General features: G+C 44.4%; 2 protein-coding genes across 6 annotated transcripts; both read left to right on the top strand.

Moving 5' to 3' along the window:
- Nucleotides 1–1,816: 1,816 nt before the first annotated feature.
- Nucleotides 1,817–12,645, top strand: prkacbb (protein kinase, cAMP-dependent, catalytic, beta b). 5 transcript variants are annotated; one of them, XM_081725358.1, is made up of 11 exons: nucleotides 1,817–2,180; nucleotides 5,337–5,484; nucleotides 6,495–6,550; nucleotides 7,218–7,346; nucleotides 7,551–7,649; nucleotides 7,728–7,810; nucleotides 8,175–8,301; nucleotides 8,578–8,673; nucleotides 8,796–8,918; nucleotides 9,735–9,899; nucleotides 10,577–12,645. In XM_081725358.1, exons 2-11 carry the CDS (start codon nucleotides 5,346–5,348, stop codon nucleotides 10,700–10,702), a joined length of 1,143 nt encoding a protein of 380 aa, XP_081581484.1. In that variant the 5' UTR covers nucleotides 1,817–2,180; nucleotides 5,337–5,345; the 3' UTR covers nucleotides 10,703–12,645. The 5 variants fall into 5 exon arrangements, with proteins under 5 accessions (XP_081581484.1, XP_081581483.1, XP_081581485.1 ...); XM_081725357.1 differs by having other exon boundaries at nucleotides 1,818–2,180; nucleotides 6,489–6,550; XM_081725359.1 differs by lacking the exon at nucleotides 5,337–5,484 and having other exon boundaries at nucleotides 1,825–2,180.
- Nucleotides 12,646–13,013: 368 nt separating this feature from the next.
- On the top strand, nucleotides 13,014–15,001 carry exosc4 (exosome component 4). The gene is made up of 3 exons (XM_027031737.3): nucleotides 13,014–13,311; nucleotides 13,914–14,120; nucleotides 14,305–15,001. The coding sequence occupies exons 1-3, from the start codon at nucleotides 13,141–13,143 to the stop codon at nucleotides 14,662–14,664; spliced, it is 738 nt and encodes a 245-aa protein (XP_026887538.1). The 5' UTR covers nucleotides 13,014–13,140; the 3' UTR covers nucleotides 14,665–15,001.
- The last annotated feature ends 2,074 nt before the right edge of the window (nucleotides 15,002–17,075 follow it).

Below are 17,075 nucleotides of genomic sequence, written 5' to 3' on the forward strand. Positions count from 1 at the left end.
AACCTACCTTTTTTGGGTGTAAAATACTGCATTACAATTTTCGTTGTTCATCAGGAAGGCTTACACTGCCCTCATCTGGCTAAGCAGGCTATTACAAGCAAAGATTATGAAATCTTTTGAAATTTGCCATATTTATTTTGTAATGAAATTAGATCGTCTTTTATTGAAACATTTCAATTACAAATGACAAAGAATTACAAATACATCATGCTAACGTATTTGTTCTAAACTTGAATTCCTCGACCCTAGTTAGACCTACTGGAAATAGGATTTAATCTGTCCGGTACCTCTGCTTCATGACACTTCTCACGGTTTTGGGCAATAATAATGGTAAATAAATGACAGAATGAAGCAGAATGACAGCGCTTGTGTAATTGGGTGGATAATAAAGAGCTGATGTCTAATAACGCCCAATGAGAAACGGTTTATAGAAATAAAACAAATCTGGGTCAAACTTTTGCAACGATGAAGTTTGCAGCAATGTAGTGGACATTTTTGACTTTTAGGAATGTGCAGGTCAATCTTTAATTAGCAAAAACACCATAAACTAGATATATCTATATACGGCGCAGATGAACATACGAGGAATCTAGTATTTTACAGACCCAATCAGTCCGTCACGTTAGAGTATGTAGACGGCTCAGTCTCGATTCAGTCAGTCCATCTCGTTAGAGTATGTCCACGGCCCAGTCTAGATTCAGTCAGTCCATCTCCTTAGAGTATGTCTATGGCTCAGTCTAGATTCAGTCAGTCCATCACGTTAGAGCATGTCTATGGCTCAGTCTCGATTCAGTCAGTCCATCACGTTAGAGCATGTCTATGGCTCAGTCTCGATTCAGTCAGTCCATCACGTTAGAGTATGTCCACGGCTCAGTCTAGATTCAGTCAGTCCATCTCGTTAGAGTATGTCTACGTCTCAGTCTAGATTCAGTCAGTCCATCACGTTAGAGTATGTCTACGGCTCAGTCTAGATTCAGTCAGTCCATCTCGTTAGAGTATGTCTATGGCTCAGTCTAGATTCAGTCAGTCCATCTCGTTAGAGTATGTCTATGGCTCAGTCTAGATTCAGTCAGTCCATCTCGTTAGAGTATGTCTATGGCTCAGTCTAGATTCAGTCAGTCCATCACGTTAGAGCATGTCTATGGCTCAGTCTCGATTCAGTCAGTCCATCACGTTAGAGTATGTCCACGGCTCAGTCTAGATTCAGTCAGTCCATCTCGTTAGAGTATGTCTACGGCTCAGTCTAGATTCAGTCAGTCCATCACGTTAGAGTATGTCTACGGCTCAGTCTAGATTCAGTCAGTCCATCTCGTTAGAGTATGTCTATGGCTCAGTCTAGATTCAGTCAGTCCATCTCGTTAGAGTATGTCCACGGCTCAGTCTAGATTCAGTCAGTCCATTTCGTTAGAGTATGTCTATGGCTCAGTCTAGATTCAGTCAGTCCATCTCGTTAGAGTATGTCTATGGCTCAGTCTAGATTCAGTCAGTCCATCACGTTAGAGTATGTCCTCGGCTCAGTCTCGATTCAGTCAGTCCATCTCGTTAGAGTATGTCCACGGCTCAGTCTAGATTCAGTCAGTACATCTCTTTAGAGTATGTCTATGGCTCAGTCTAGATTCAGTCAGTCCATCTCGTTAGAGTATGTCTATGGCTCAGTCTAGATTCAGTCAGTCCATCACATTAGAGTATGTCTATGGCTCAGTCTAGATTCAGTCAGTCCATCACGTTAGAGTATGTAGACGGCTCAGTCTAGATTCAGTCAGTCCATCTCGTTAGAGTATGTCTATGGCTCAGTCAGTCTACAGCTCTTGCTTACACCCCGGAAACACGTCGTGTGGATTCTCTTTCTTCAAAATCATCTGCTGGGTTTATGATCGAGGCGATTCCAGTCTTACGGTGCAAGCTTCGCTCACTACTCCGCGACCGCCGGCAGAGGAGGGGGGCTCTGTGAAGCGAGCCGTAGCGCAGTGTCGACCCTCCTTGCTGTAGCGTGCCACCGCAAGGACGAGAGTCAGCCAGCCAGTCCGCGCTCTGCCACATCCCGGGCGAAGGGCTGGGCGCGCGCGCGGAACTGCCTGAACGAGCACTCGCTGTCCCCGCACTCCGCACGAGCCGACGCCGCGTCCTCCTCGCGATGGGGAACGCAGCGGCCACCAAGAAAGGCAGCGAGGTGGAGAGCGGTACGTGAGGCGAGGCTGGCGGACGCCACCGGCGTCCTCCGCCGGAGAACACACTGCCGTTTACTCTTGAACGTGGACGTTTCGCTTTGCTCGCCACGTTTTATCGTTTTGAACATGTTCGTTGCTTCTGAGCTCACTGGCTGCCGTTAACCGTTCTGAGGTAGCTCGCGAGCTGCCGTTAACCATTATGAAGCTAAAAATAGCTAGCTAGCTAGCTTGGCTTAGCCAGACGTGCGGCTAGCGCTTAGCTAGCGTGCTAACATGGCTAGCTATGTGAACCCTATCAACTTCAGCAGAGGCGCGCTAATGTAGCCAGCTAGCTAAGATTAGCTTTGTCGATTACAAAGTTTGCTCGCTAGCTGACTAACATATATTATTGATCTGTTGTCGATCCCAAACAACAGTGAAGTGAAGTATTATTGTAAGTGCATCGCGGTTGTTGTTCAGTTCTTTGCAGTAAAGCAGTTATATTTGTGTTTGGTCCACTATGATGGTGATGGGGGGGGGGGGGGGGGGTGCGCTGCGGTTTAGGCCCATCGAGTGTGATGGCTAACACGGGGCAGCTGTTTTAGCAACCAGTTTGCAAAACTAGATTACGAATTTACTACGAGCAACAGACATAAAACACGCTCACGGCACAGATTTCCTGTCTATAGCTTTGTCACCTGTTTTCAGCAGCACTAATATAAAAGCCTAGACAGATGGATACTATGGTTAGTGAGAGGGCGTTATTTATCTAGTTAGTTCACTGGATTTGTGTTCGTACTTGTGGATTAAGTTGCCACGTTATCTGAAAGTTTGAAAACAAGCGAAATTAGTTGTCCGCTTGTTTCGTTTAAATGCGGGTCAATGTAAGGTTTACCAGAGACCTTTGGAGCCTTGTGTGTCATTAGGAGGTTCAAACGAGCTAGCTGGCTAACACAAGCTGGCATGCTATCGTAGGCTAGCTCGTCATGCAGCGAGACTGATGTATAGGCCCGACACGTTACTCTGGCAAAACCTTAGCTAGTAGCTAACAGTGTTTTATCAGTGTGCATCATCTACATTTGAAACACGGGGACGAACCAAACTCGATCATTTTCCATATTAACTCGTATAGTTAGCTAGGTAGATACATGGCTAAAAGCATTGCTTCAACTGAAGTCAATGATGTATTTGAACACCCAACAATACCCAGTAATGGAGCATTTAAATGTTTGGGTCAGTTGAACCAGCTCATGCATTATAAGTGCCAACTCGTTAAAAATCCCGTACAATATGCAGTAAAGCGTGAGCAGGCAAAGTTGAATTTACAGATTGTTTCAGCGTTGACTTGGCCGATACTTGTACCATTATTATACATGCTGTGCCTATACTGGAAAATGCAATCAATAATGTGAACGGTGACTCTCATATACGTGTTGAATTGTGTTCGCTGTGTAATGATTGAACTTTCTTTAGAGTAATCAATGTACAGCAGCGCCAGCACCCCCTCCAGCTTCTTATCTTGTTCTGTAAACAACTGGGGTGAGCTGGGGCACACAGCATTGCCCGAATATCGTGAAGAAGTGTCTTAACGTCCCATTGATAAAACTGACTCTAAACCCTATGATAACTTTTTATTTTGTTGTCTTTACGTGTAGTCTCCTCTATCCTAATCTTAGTGTCATGAAGCCCCCAACCGCGTGCATACACACAGTGTTTGTCATTGACTTGAACAGCTTGTCATCAGACCTTCATCAGAGGATAAGTGTAATTACGAGCTTGGAAAAGCTTGACGCAAACAGCTTCAGGCCTCAGTGTGTGACGCTTTGGTGTCTACAGATAGCGTGTGATAGCGTTGGGTCAAATCTCTGTAAACATTGTTCTGTGTTCAGCTTGGATGTACTACAGTGCAGTTATTTGCCCTGTGTCTCAATTATTATATCATGTGAAGTTAAGGGGGAAGTATTTACTTTGAGCTTAGGCTATAGATAGGAAAAAAAGAAAATGGATTTAAAAAAAAAAGTAAATTACATGAGTCATCACATCTTTTTCCTTTTAATCATTTTTTTCCCCAGTCAGTGCTAATGTGGTAGTCCAAATATTGACCAGGAATAGTAGCCTTGCTTAATTTCATGACCTGTGTCTGATATGGCATTGAGAAAATGGCCTGTGGTGGATGGGAGGGTCCTTTGCTTTGAGTGATGGGTGCATTTCCTCTCTCATATCTGAAGAATGCAAGGCCTCTTAAGGTGTTTTAGCCAGCCTGCAATGTAGCATCTACCACTAGGGAGTGTTTCTCTGTGTGTGTGTGTGTGTGTGTGCGCGCGCGCGCATGCATGGTCCTCATTGATTGACTGACATTATTTACAAGTTCAATAATGTTTCTTTATATTATTTGTACAGTCATCAGAGTGACTCCCATGAGGCTAGCAGTCTTCTGAGTGATGGGGAAGTAAATTAACCCAGACCTGACCTACACGTTTACCAGTGTTGAGTTCTAGTATTTGTGGAGAGAATCTTGTCAAGCTCAGAAAGCTGAAGCCTGGTCTCATAGTTGGATTATGCAACGTTAAAGCCTGGCGTCGTGGTCAGATTATGTGAGGTTAAAGCCTCGCGTCATAACCACATTGTCTATTACTATTTTTAAGAAATATTGCAGTTTGTTTATTAATTTTCTTGTGCTCACAATTTATATATATTTTCATGTAAAGCTGGTTGTTGTTGGTTTTTTTGCATTTGTTTTGAAAACAAGACCCAGTTTTAATGGGTTAGTAGAATTTCACACAGGGAAGCTGAATATAATCATTACAAAGAAAGTTCAGAAACCTCTATTTTTGTATCTCTGTTCGTCTTCAAGATCTGAAGTCCAGAGATAATATGCCGTGATTTCTAAGGAGGGGGTGTTGTTGGACCTAGCATGAAATTCCCATCATGTCCACTCATGCTTCAAGGGAGCACACCATAAAAGACTCGGACTGCGAGCATTCCCCAAATGTTCAGCCAATCTTTAAAAGGAGTCGCATTTTATCAGAAATTTCATTTCTCTGTTGATGGATCATAAACAGTGTGCAGCTAGCCTGTGCCATTAGTTCAAGTTTGGTTTATTTGGCTCATACATAGTATAACTCACAGTGAAATGGTTAGGAGTGCTATGTGGACCTGACTCAACGAGCATGCCCGTGTTCCCCTCAGTTGTTCAGGATGTGTGCAGTATCCGGGGCTCAGGCCTCAGTCTTCATGCCTGCTTGTCCTGTCCTCACTGCTCGTGTGAAGACGCAGGCTCCCTCTGCTTCTAGTGTGATAGGGAATAAACAGTGGCAGTTCAGGAGGGACGCAAGCGGTACGCAACTGAGACCGTCTTTACTTTTATTGGCTGATGCATAACTTTACTTTTAAAATCAGTTGTTATCCTTTTGCTGTCTGTATCTCTCTCTCTCTTTCTCTGTGTGTGTGTGTGTGTGTGTGTGTGTGTGTGTGTGTGTGTGTGTGTGTTTTGTCTTTGAAAAACTGTAACCTGCATTTTTTTTGTTGTATCTGATTCATGTATATTTAAAGTTGTTTCATATGAAACTTTGTCCTGTTTCTTCTCCCTCCCTGTTTCTGTGTCTTTCTCTCTCTCTCTTCTTGTCTGTATCTTGATCATCCCATCCATGTGGATGAATGCTCCTGCAAATCCTTGGTGATTTATAGAGACTTTTGGTATGACCGTTATTTCATTAGATGACCGAATGACTGAAAAAATGTCCCAATTGGTTCAGTCTGTTTCTGTGCTCGCTGTGCAAAGCATGTTGCTTGCTTCTGACCTAGCTAAAAGACTGCCTAGAATTATAATCTCATTCCATCATTGGGTCATCTAAAGTCTGATGTCTTAGTCTGTGTGGTGTGGCTTTGGAATTGCTTGTACCCATATAATAACGTGATTTTGATAGATCTTCTTGATAATTAATTAGTGAAAAAAAGTTTGCATGCATACTGGGATCACCATTTCCCTGTGGTTTCTCCACACTGAAAGAGACTGCTTGAGTTTGCTGTGCGGATACAATATACAAATTGACATTGAAATTGCTCCCTTTTTTAATCCTGTCCCTAGAATAGTAGATAATGTTCCAATGTACAGTTACTTATGTGTGTATGTTTATATATAAGTAACTCAAGTCCAAATTGAGTCATTTTTTACACTGGAACACTGCCTTGAAAATGAAAGGTTATCTTTAGAGTGTTCAGTGTCTCAGTAGCATCACGCTAACTGACCCCCCTGCTTGCCACCTTTTAGTCATTGTTTGCAGTGTTAGTAAGAATTGGAGTTTTCATGTGTTAATTTCAGTCCTCTCTCTCCCTTTGCAGTGAAAGAGTTTTTAGCTAAAGCCAAAGAAGATTTCCTACGAAAATGGGAATGTCCACCACAGGTAAGTGGCAAAGCCGCCTTACGAACACAGTAGAAGTTTCGCATGATGGCAAAACATGCTCTTCTCAAAAACTTGGCACTTCACAGTTTATCTTGTGTGTATTTAGGGAGTATTGGGGTGGGGGAAAATGCTTAATAATGTGATTTTCACATTTGGTTTTGCTTCACACTGTACCTGATGTAAAGGCCATTAGAGTTAACCAACATGAATGCACATCTCAGCTTCGACACCACAAACAGGAGTATAAAGAAAACATGCTGTTATGAGCTGGATCGAGTTGGTTGGAAATGTAGGCCACTTTTCTGGGAATGGCTTTGTTCTTTTACACACACAAAACAAACCTTGAAGTGTACCTGCCCCAGCTAAGCCTTTTGAGTCCCCTTCCGAGTCCCTTTCTCCGTCTTCCCACGTTTTGTTGTTTAACTGAGTAAATACTCTCCAGTGCTGTTAACCTTTTTGCCCGCAGCAGGCATTTTAAGAGTAAATGACTGCAACAAGGTTGCCAAACGGTTCCGTTATAGCCGTGGTAAACCCAGAGCTGGGTTTGACATCCTTGCCGTCAGACTGCTGATTGGTGTGGTTCTGTTTCTGCTTGAAACTTTGCCTGCATGCACGGTTGTGATAGCTTTCTAGTAAAGGCAGTTGAAGGGTGTCGTTTCTGCTCCAGTGCACAAGCGGTCTGGAAGACTTCGAAAGGCTGAAGACCCTCGGCACAGGGTCCTTCGGCAGGGTCATGCTGGTGAAACACAAAGGGACAGAGCAGTTCTACGCCATGAAGATCCTAGACAAACACAAGGTCTGTTCACCACTTTAGTACATCTTTGTTACACAGCCTCTGAACTGTCAGGTGTAACGGTGCAGGAGGGAGTGCTTTAAAAAAAAACAAAACTAAGTGACACACGGATACAGGTTGGTATAGGTCTCGGATATATGACCATTTACCTCCTGTTGTTGTTGTGGTTTGTTTGTTTGTTTGTTTGTTTGTTTGTTTGTTTTGCAGGTGGTGAAATTGAAGCAAATAGAACACACGCTAAATGAGAAGAGAATATTACAAGCTGTGTCTTTCCCTTTCCTCGTCAAGCTGGAATATGCCTTCAGGGTAATTTTTTTTTGTCCTGTTTTCTCCTGTGTTCATTTGCACTGCTGACCATAGCTGAGTCATTCTTCTTCTTTTCAGGATAATTCCAATTTGTATATGGTAATGGAGTATGTACCAGGCGGTGAGATGTTCTCACATCTTAGAAGAATCGGGAGGTTCAGGTGAGCATGTCCGAGTCTGGTGCACGGGGCCGCTGTGCCAGCTGCACACATCCAGCCTACCTGCCGGCTCATGTCCTGATAGCGAGTTCACTTAGGGTTGGGGAGCTGCAGTTTGTCCTCAAACGACCCATCGTGAGTCTAAATATAGATATGTGGGATTCTTTTTTTTTTTCCTTGCTACGTGTTAAACCCACATGATATGATTAAAATACGTTACGATTATTCACTGCACGATGAAGTGCATTGTAGCACATTGACCTGTATATCCACATTGGGCGTGTGAATCTTTAGCACACTTCATGCCATTGTGGGTGTTCTTGCCATGCTGGCTCTGTGCCTGAGACTGTCCTGTTCCTCTCCACAGTGAACCCCATGCACGCTTTTACGCAGCACAGATAGTGCTGACTTTTGAGTACCTCCACTCCCTAGACCTCATCTACAGAGACCTGAAACCCGAAAACCTGCTCATCGATCAGCACGGATACATTCAGGTATCCTGCTGCGCGTAAAAGCTGAACACTTTATATAGATGTGGACACGGTTTACATATTATTATTATTATTGTTATTATTATTATTATTATTATTTACATTTATATAGCACCTTTCTCAGACTCAAGGACTCTATAGAGACAGATATCAGCCTTTTACAAACACTCCTCACATGTAAGGATATAAGGAGTCTGGGCATCCTTTATTTTCTAGTCCATTTGCCTCTCTGTTCATTTATTCATGACATTATCATCAGAAATGTCTTCTACATCACAGGTCACTGATTTTGGCTTTGCGAAGAGAGTGAAGGGCCGAACCTGGACGTTGTGCGGCACCCCAGAGTACCTGGCGCCTGAGATCATCCTCAGCAAGGTCAGACCAGTAGCTGGGCCTCAGCAGCACACCTGCCGCTAGCATCACGTTGCTAAAGAGTGTCGGAAACAGTCTGACGAGGGTGGTGGTGGTTGTGGGGACGTTTCTGTCCATCTGTGTAGGGCTACAACAAGGCCGTGGACTGGTGGGCGCTGGGAGTGCTCATCTATGAAATGGCTGCTGGCTACCCACCGTTCTTCGCAGACCAGCCGATTCAGATCTACGAGAAGATAGTGTCTGGGAAGGTATGGACAGTTCCCTCTTGTGCTGGTTGCACAGGGTCTTTGTGGGTAGCACAGGGTCGTTCTTGTTGGTTTGCCGTGTATGCGGCTCAAACAGCAACCGCCATCTTTCCCTGAGCATGTTACTGTCAGCTGACTTCCATCAATGATTCCCTATCGGGGTCAAAAGTCAATTCTCTTTGAGCCAGAGAACACTATTGGCTGATCAAGGTACTTGACTTGTAGTCAGAAGGTTGCTGGTTCAAGCCCCACCACTCCCAAGTTGCCACTGTTGGGCCCCTGAGCAAGGCCCTTAACCCTCACTTGCTCAAGTTGTACTCACTCATAATTGTAAGTCGCTTTGGATAAAAGCGTCATCTAATTGCTGTAAATCTAAATCATGGACATTCACTGATGTCCTTTTTAAGCAGAACTGCTATCATTTAAGTTGATCAGTCTGGTATTAATGGCCAATCCTCTCTCTAAACGAAACCGTCAGTCTTGTATTCCATGTCCTTCTGAATGAGTGTCCATGGGAAGAAGACCCATCAGGATATTCTAGCTATATGGAATGTTGTGGCATTTGAGAGCCATATAGTATAGTCAGAATAAAGGCAGGTTAGCACGTGTGTTTAGCATGTAACTGTTAAATTGGGTTATACAGGACCACACGTGCTTGTTCCTGAAGAGTTTGACCCCCTGTGAGCAGAAAGTTGACGATGTATCAGAGCGTTCTAATGATTGTCCCCACACACACACCGAAGAAGAGAGAACTCTGGGAAAAGACTGAACTCTGATGGAAAGGAAAAACTGCTACAGCACAGTGATTGTGTCCCGCAGGTGCGATTCCCATCTCACTTCAGTTCAGATTTGAAAGACTTGCTAAGGAATCTGCTGCAGGTCGACCTGACGAAACGGTATGGCAACCTCAAGAACGGTGTCAATGACATCAAGAACCACAAATGGTTCGCCACGACAGATTGGATCGCCATCTACGAGAGGAAGGTTGGTTGACCTCTTCATGTGTAACTGAAAGATAGTATGACTTGTAGTTCTTTATACCAGTGCCTTCTGTTATACCTGCCAGGGGGGAAAAAATCCAGACTTCCAGACATGCATTTGCCATCTTCTTATAAACCAAATTAATCATTTCTCAGTTTTGAGGCGTGTCTTATAAGGTGGTGGTAAACACCTGAAATGGTGTTTAGGTGATTTGTTTTCTGAAGATATGGTGATCAACCTAGACCACAAATGATCTCACGCTACCTGATTCTGGTGATTTCCTTAAGACCCGCTGTTACATCTCAGCCTGTTGCCTAAACACAGCCGAAAGCATTCTGGCCACCCCACTCTCTCTCTCATGCCATTTCCTGTATGACAGAAATAGAATGTAAGAATTTTTGAAGTGGAAATCTCTTTACTCCTCCAATATCATTTCAAGGTGGACCTTGAAGGCCTGGTTAGTAACGATAGCACGTTCAGACTGAAGTCTCTGCGACGACGAGGGGACGCCACACACAGCTGTTGTGACAAACTCACGACGGCTCCGTGTGCACACAATCTAGTATACCGACTAATGTTTGAATCAAAATTAGCCTCCATATAAACACCTAAATTGGAACAGAGCAAGCTGATATTCTGTGTTGGCCAGAAACGCAGCCTGTATTTCACCCCTTCCCCAGGTAGAGGCGCCGTTCATCCCAAAGTGCAGAGGCCCCGGCGATACAAGCAACTTTGACGACTATGAGGAGGAGGACATCCGTGTATCAATTACAGAAAAATGCGGGAAAGAATTTGCAGAGTTTTAGTTGGGACACAGAGCTATACGTATGCATATATACGTATATGTATTTATCTATATATGTATATATATATATGTATATATATATGTGTGTGCGTGCGTGTGAGAGACTGTGTGCGTGTGCGTGTGTGTCATACAAACTAAATAAGGGGATCTTTGCACTCCAGAGACATGGGGATGGAGAAGAGACCATATCACCCATCACAGTTACAGCATCGCTCCTTCATTCCATCTGGTACAACGACAGGTCAACGAGACCCCTGTGCTTAAACAGTGCATAGCGTTACACATCATATCAGACACTTCACTCATCCATATAAGAACCCCACCTCCCTCCCCCTTGCGTGTCTGTGCGTGTGTGCGTGCGCCTTTCCTTCCCTATTTTTAAAAGGTGAAAGGAAGAAGGTATTATCCAGTGTTCAAGACTAAGACTTGGTGGGAGGGGAAGAAATTCAAAGGCCAATGTAACAGTGTGTCAATGTCGTACGGCATGATGCCTCTTGGGGCACTGCCAGTATCTCATGGTTGCGATTTGAGAGCTAGATGTTGCCTGTAGCATTCAGCAGATTTGTCTGTTACATGTTTGTTTTGCTTTTTTTTTGTTGTTGTTGTTCTTATTCTGAGTAACGACACACGTTTTCTTACCTCAGACTAGACCTCTGACCACTTTCAGCTTTCAGAGGCTCCACTTGTTCCTCGTCCGTCTGTCTTGTTTTTGAAAGGGTCTTTACTTCAAGCAGTGTGAGTGTAGAAAGCATGACCAAAACTGTTGAGCTGTGGGTGGCAGATGTGGAGATCTCGATCCTCCAGATTTGCCTTAGGCCGCCCAACACTGCTGAGCCAGGAGAACGTTACGCTGATCCTTATGCAACTGTGTTGGAGTGGACGGCCAGCTTGACCACACTGAGACGCCTCACGCATACTGACACAGTCTGGCCTTCTGCCTTATTTTACCAGTGCATAAGGTATTGTTTTACTTTTTGTGTATTTCAGTCGTTTGAATTCGATGTAAAGCGGAAATCATGCCGCATATATTTTCTGTGACGTGACTTATTTCTGAGTGAAATGGGAAATGCAGGCGGGAAGTGATGCATAGTGAGACTTGGTTTTATCCACTGGGATTAGATTGGCTCGACATATTGTTGGTTAATCTCTTCCCCACCCGCCCCCAGCCTTTATGTAGCCAGAAATAAGATGATGTCTTTGAGGCAGGCAAAAGTCATTGTATTTTCCTAGATTACAGAAGAGACTTTTGTCTTTTAAATGATACAATGATGATTCATGCACAATATGACCAGGAACATGAACTAACTAGGTTTAAAAAAAAAAAAAGGTCAATTTTGCTTTTAACTTGTCTTTAATCTAAACACTTTTCTCTTATAATACCCTGATTAAACTCTTAAGATTTGGCTCAAAATATCTCATATTCAAATTACTACATATTTTCATTAAAAACCTGTGCACAAATTGTGAATGTGAATCTGAGAGTGGCCTGGTTTCCTAAAAAGCATTTTGGTGCTTGAATGAACTGAAGGTTCTTAGTGTTTAGTCTTTGAACTGTTCCAGTTCTATTCCAGAAACCAAACACTAACGATCCTGTTAAAAAACATACAAAATAACAGTATTTTCTTCCTTTTTAAACTGTCAAATTTCACAAAGTTCAAGCAAAATTGTGGAACTTGAAATCCCTTTGCCCACACTTTTGCTGTTGAATTTCTTTTTCCCCATGATAGAAATGCAGAGTTGCAACTAGGTATGCAAATTGTTTGCAGTGTTTGAGTTTCAAGGTACATTCTCACAGACACCTTTAAACAGACCAGGGTTTATTAACCTTGACTTCTTTGTATCACGATTCAGTTATTGTTCTGATCATAAGGCATATATGCATTGTTTTTATGTTTTTATTTATACACACACTAGAGATGCTAATAAATTTTATTTTTAAAATTGCTTGCTTAGTCCTTGTTTTTTTTTTTTTTTTTTTTTTTTTTTAAAGTTCTGCACCATTCTCGCTAAACATATTTTGGGATGGTGATTCAAAATTGTAGCGGACCAAATACTACCTACGATTTCCAGAAAAACGTCGTTTTGGACAGAGGTCCTTCATTAGCTGTGCAAAGCGCCTCTGCATTTGTAGGATGACAAAACCCAACTTCACCTAAATATTCCACCAGAAGTCCTCACACCGTGGCCTCACTCATCAAACTTGCCCGTGCCGGTGACATTACGATAGGTCAGCTTTCCTGGGGTCACTCAGGGTGGGGTATATGATATTAGAGGGTGTATAATATTGCGGGGGTATATAATTAGAGCGGTGTGGTGTGGAGGGGCTCAGACGTTTGTGCTCACCGCCTCTAGCGGAAGCGCTAACTCGTGTCGCGTGCTAAACGCGCACACGTTTTCGTGGCGGGTTCATTAAGTACGTGAAAACCTCGCCGGTAGTGGATGGCGGGGCTCGAGTTACTGTCAGACCAGGGCTACCGGCTCGACGGACGGAAAGCCTCCGAGCTTCGCAAGGTTCAGGCCCGCATGGGTGTGTTTGGCCAGGCCGACGGATCCGCGTACATGGAGCAAGGCAACACGAAGGCGCTCGCGGTCGTGTACGGCCCTCACGAGGTGAGCACGAAGCCGCGTGCGGTTCCGTTAAATGAACCGGTAACGGCCAGCTGAGGTTCACGCTTAGCTACGCGCTTCTTTTTTAAAAACCCAAACGTAGCAGAAACGCCTCGTTTGGCGAGCTCGCGGTTACGTCCAGCTAGCGTAGATACCCAGGCTAAAGGACAGCTAGCCGTGAGTGGTTGTGGTCACCAGCGGCGCGGAGAGCTCGACGCAGCTCCGGTTAAACGCGCTATAATACCGTTTTAATCGTTAACGGTCGAGGCTGTCGCGCACACGTCCCTGCTGTGCCTGCGACCGTCCAAAAATGCGCTTGTGTGTTGTCGCCACGGTCATGTGGCTGAGTAAAATGTTCAGCTGTTATATGCAGAGCTAGGGAGTGTGAACCTTCCCAAAACGTGTTTTGATAAAAAGTCGAAGTTTTGTGGAAGGTTTTTGTAAATAATAATAATAATAAAAAAAAACATTTTAAAAATCCCTACGGCTAATTGAATGGTGATTTGTAAAGGTGATCATCCTGATCATGGCTTTTTCTAGGTTCATTTAAGGGCACCGGACAAATGTTATACAACTTTTTCAATCTCTCTGAACTTCTCCTCTAGGTTCGAGGGTCCCGCAGTAAGTCCTTGCATGACCGTGCGGTCATCAACTGTCAGTACAGCATGGCAACATTCAGCACCGCCGAGAGGAAACGGCGACCCCACGGCGACCGCAAGTCCAGTGAGATGAGCCTTCACCTGAAACAGACCTTCGAAGCTGCCGTGCTGACCCAACTCTACCCGCGTTCCCAAATCGACATATATGTTAAAGTAGAGTACATTTGCCACCTCCTCCGAACAGTGTTTAGAGGCTGGTTTTGTCTTTGTTTACATACGACACTCTTCTCGTTCAAACCGATTATTAAAATCCACGGCTATTTACAATATATGAAAAAGAAAATACTGTTTGAAATCAAATGTAATATATATTTTCTGTTCCCATCCTCCCCTGCAGATTCTGCAGTCGGATGGCGGAAACTATAGCGCTTGCGTCAATGCGGCTACGCTGGCCCTGGTGGACGCCGGCATCCCCATGCGCGACTACGTGTGCGCCTGCACGGCAGGCTTCGCAGAGGGCACGGCCCTGGCGGACCTGTGTCACGCGGAGGAGACCGGGGGAGGCACGGCGCTGTCCCTGGCTCTCCTGCCGCGCAGCCAGAGCATCGCCCTGGTGCAGATGGATGCCAGACTCCATCAGGACCACCTGGACACGCTGATGGAGGCGGCCATGGAGGCATGCAAGGGCCTGAGCAAAGTGCTGGACAGTGTGGTGCGTCAGCACCTGCAGGAAGTGTCTGTGCTGAGCAGGGATTGAGGAGCCCCGCTGAGGTTCTCGGACTCGCCGCATGTCTCTGGAAAAACGCAGGCGGAGAACCTTCCTTCGCCGATTTAAAGGGGCCAGTTTGTACTTTGGCTGTTGTTAGTTAAAAAATGTAGACCACATTACACAGTACCTGGAACAACAGATATTAGCACTGCACTGAGAGAATGCTGAAAACCTGCACTGGCTGTAACCGTCAGAAGAGGCATCTGGTATACTGGTGATGCCTAATGAAACTAGTGCACAGTTCTTATTGAAGTCATACTTTCAAACCATGATGAGAACACAAGTAATTTAGTAAATATGAATATAATAAAAATCTACACAAGCATTTCAGATTTATTTAAAATGTTCCATTAACTAAAGCACTTACACTTTGCTAAACCACTAAGGTCGCTCACACCGGCCATTCCAGCTGGCCCTGGTATGACCCCTGATCTGAGCGTGCCTAGGGTGACCGTGGCAAGGAAAAACTCCCCTCACTGCCAACTGCGGAAGACACCTTGGGAGAAACCACGACTCGCAGGGGGAGCCAGTCTTCCTCTGGCCGGATGGGGTGGTCCAGTTACAGAGTAGAGCTGTAACCGGTGTTGCGTTGGTTACCAGAGCTTGCGGATGTGTGAGTGCATGACTTCTGTGCTGAGGGAGCAGTCATTGTTCACTGTGCTCTCCCTCACAGGAGCAGACACGGTTTGACCTGCTGTTAAACCCTTCCTCCTCAGTCACTCACACACTGGGGGAATATTTTATTAGTCTTAATGGGGTTTTTTTTATATTTAAAATTAGGACTTGTCATTATGGCTCATTTATTTTTAACTTATTATATTAGAGTAATATCTTAAATTAACATCTCAGTGGTTAAGGTACTCGACTTGTAATCAGAAGGTTGCCAGTTCAAGCCCCACCACTGCCAAGTTACCACTGTTAGCCCTCTGAGCAAGACCCTTAACTCTCAAGTTGTATTCAGCCATAACTAAGTCGCTTTGGATAATAGTATCAGCCACATGTCATTAAATGTAAACAAATGAACTTGCCACTGTATTCAGTTTGTGTGCCTGCTATGTACTACAGCAGGTGGTGTTTATGGGTGTATTGTGTAACCTACCAGAGTTGGTGGCTGAGGACACTGATCTGACTTTATCTGGATGTTGACCAGCATAAAATACCACAAAACAGCACGTATTGTCACACATGTACATACAAATTTAACCCTTCTCCAGTTCTCTTACATCAGTAATACTTTTCTCACTTTTGTGCTCTACAGCCTCTGTCATCTTTTCCTTTGATTACCGTTCTGTTTCTCTCTCTCTCCCTCACCAGTTCTTTTCTGTTCATCTGTCCTCAGATTTAATTTTTTCTGTGTACAGATGGAAGGCATGAAGGAAAGCTTCAGTTCTCTCATTGCCCTGGAGGCATTTCACACTGACTGTTAACAGAGCAGGCAACTGCACATTCTGCAGTCTCTGACAGTTGACTCTCTTTAGGGCTCTGGCTCTAGCTAAAGGGATTTGGTTAACTCCCAACATTTGGTCTTGATTAATATGGGCTCACTTTATATATTAAGGATTTCTGCATAAAGGCTGTGGCATACCATGTGAGGATGTGTCTAAATTATTGAGGGCTGGCTGGGTCTCTGCAGAGGTGGTCTCTGAACCCTCAGTGCAGCTACAATTTACAAGTGGAAAAAAGACCATCCATGAAAGAAATGATTTCAGTAGAACTGTGTGTTTTCTCACCTCTGTTCTGGTATCTAACATCAGTTTAGGGCTGTTTCTTGACTCTGAAAGCTAAAGTCAGTTCAGACCCGTCCGAATGTAGGATCAGAAGCTGGAAGAGATGCAGACATACTAAAGCATCAGGGTTGTACTGAGCTGCAGCTTTGTCCCGTGATGTAACCCAACAGTCATGAAGACAGAGATGGAAGAGTGTAAAAACATAGAACGGAAAGAACAACTATGTTACACCTCAACTGAGTCGGCATGTCTTACGAATTAAAATTGCAGCAAAGGACAGATCTAGAAGAGAGAAGCAGCCAGGGAGTTGTGCTGACAGTAAGGAGGAGGTTTGGGCAGTCTTCCACTGAGCCTTGAGGTAGTAGAAGCAGAGAGAGGCCACTGAACTCCGCCTTGTTGGTATTTTGACTTTCACAGTCGGTGAAAAGACTAATCGCACCAATAGACACGGATAAACCGGCCATGCCACCTGCCCAAGACGGCACTCAACTCCGCCTCCTCCATTTGGGACGCAGTGGAAGAGAAACTCATGGACATCCTGCAAACAGACAAAAGATTCAACAAATCAGACATCGTGGGACAAGAAACTACACTGAGCACTTTTTTTGTGCATGTCCCTGTGGGTGTGTGTGCCAGAGTTTGTGTAATCTTATGTTCTGTTTGTTTAGGCTG

The sequence above is a fragment of the Electrophorus electricus genome, chromosome 13 (assembly GCF_041902795.1).
Source record: "Electrophorus electricus isolate QZ-2024a chromosome 13, ASM4190279v1, whole genome shotgun sequence".
In the NCBI taxonomy this organism is placed as follows: domain Eukaryota; kingdom Metazoa; phylum Chordata; class Actinopteri; order Gymnotiformes; family Gymnotidae; genus Electrophorus; species Electrophorus electricus.

Bases quoted from the DNA above. Each gene is read 5' to 3' on its own strand.
- prkacbb (XM_081725357.1), top strand. From the start codon at position 5,346: ATGTGTGCAGTATCCGGGGCTCAGGCCTCAGTCTTCATGCCTGCTTGT. The intron at 7,347-7,550 runs GTCTGTTCACCA...TTTGTTTTGCAG, and splicing joins AGATCCTAGACAAACACAAG to GTGGTGAAATTGAAGCAAAT. The intron at 8,919-9,734 runs GTATGGACAGTT...TGTGTCCCGCAG, and splicing joins AGAAGATAGTGTCTGGGAAG to GTGCGATTCCCATCTCACTT.
- exosc4 (XM_027031737.3), top strand. From the start codon at position 13,141: ATGGCGGGGCTCGAGTTACTGTCAGACCAGGGCTACCGGCTCGACGGA. The intron at 13,312-13,913 runs GTGAGCACGAAG...CTTCTCCTCTAG, and splicing joins TCGTGTACGGCCCTCACGAG to GTTCGAGGGTCCCGCAGTAA. The intron at 14,121-14,304 runs GTAGAGTACATT...CCTCCCCTGCAG, and splicing joins AAATCGACATATATGTTAAA to ATTCTGCAGTCGGATGGCGG.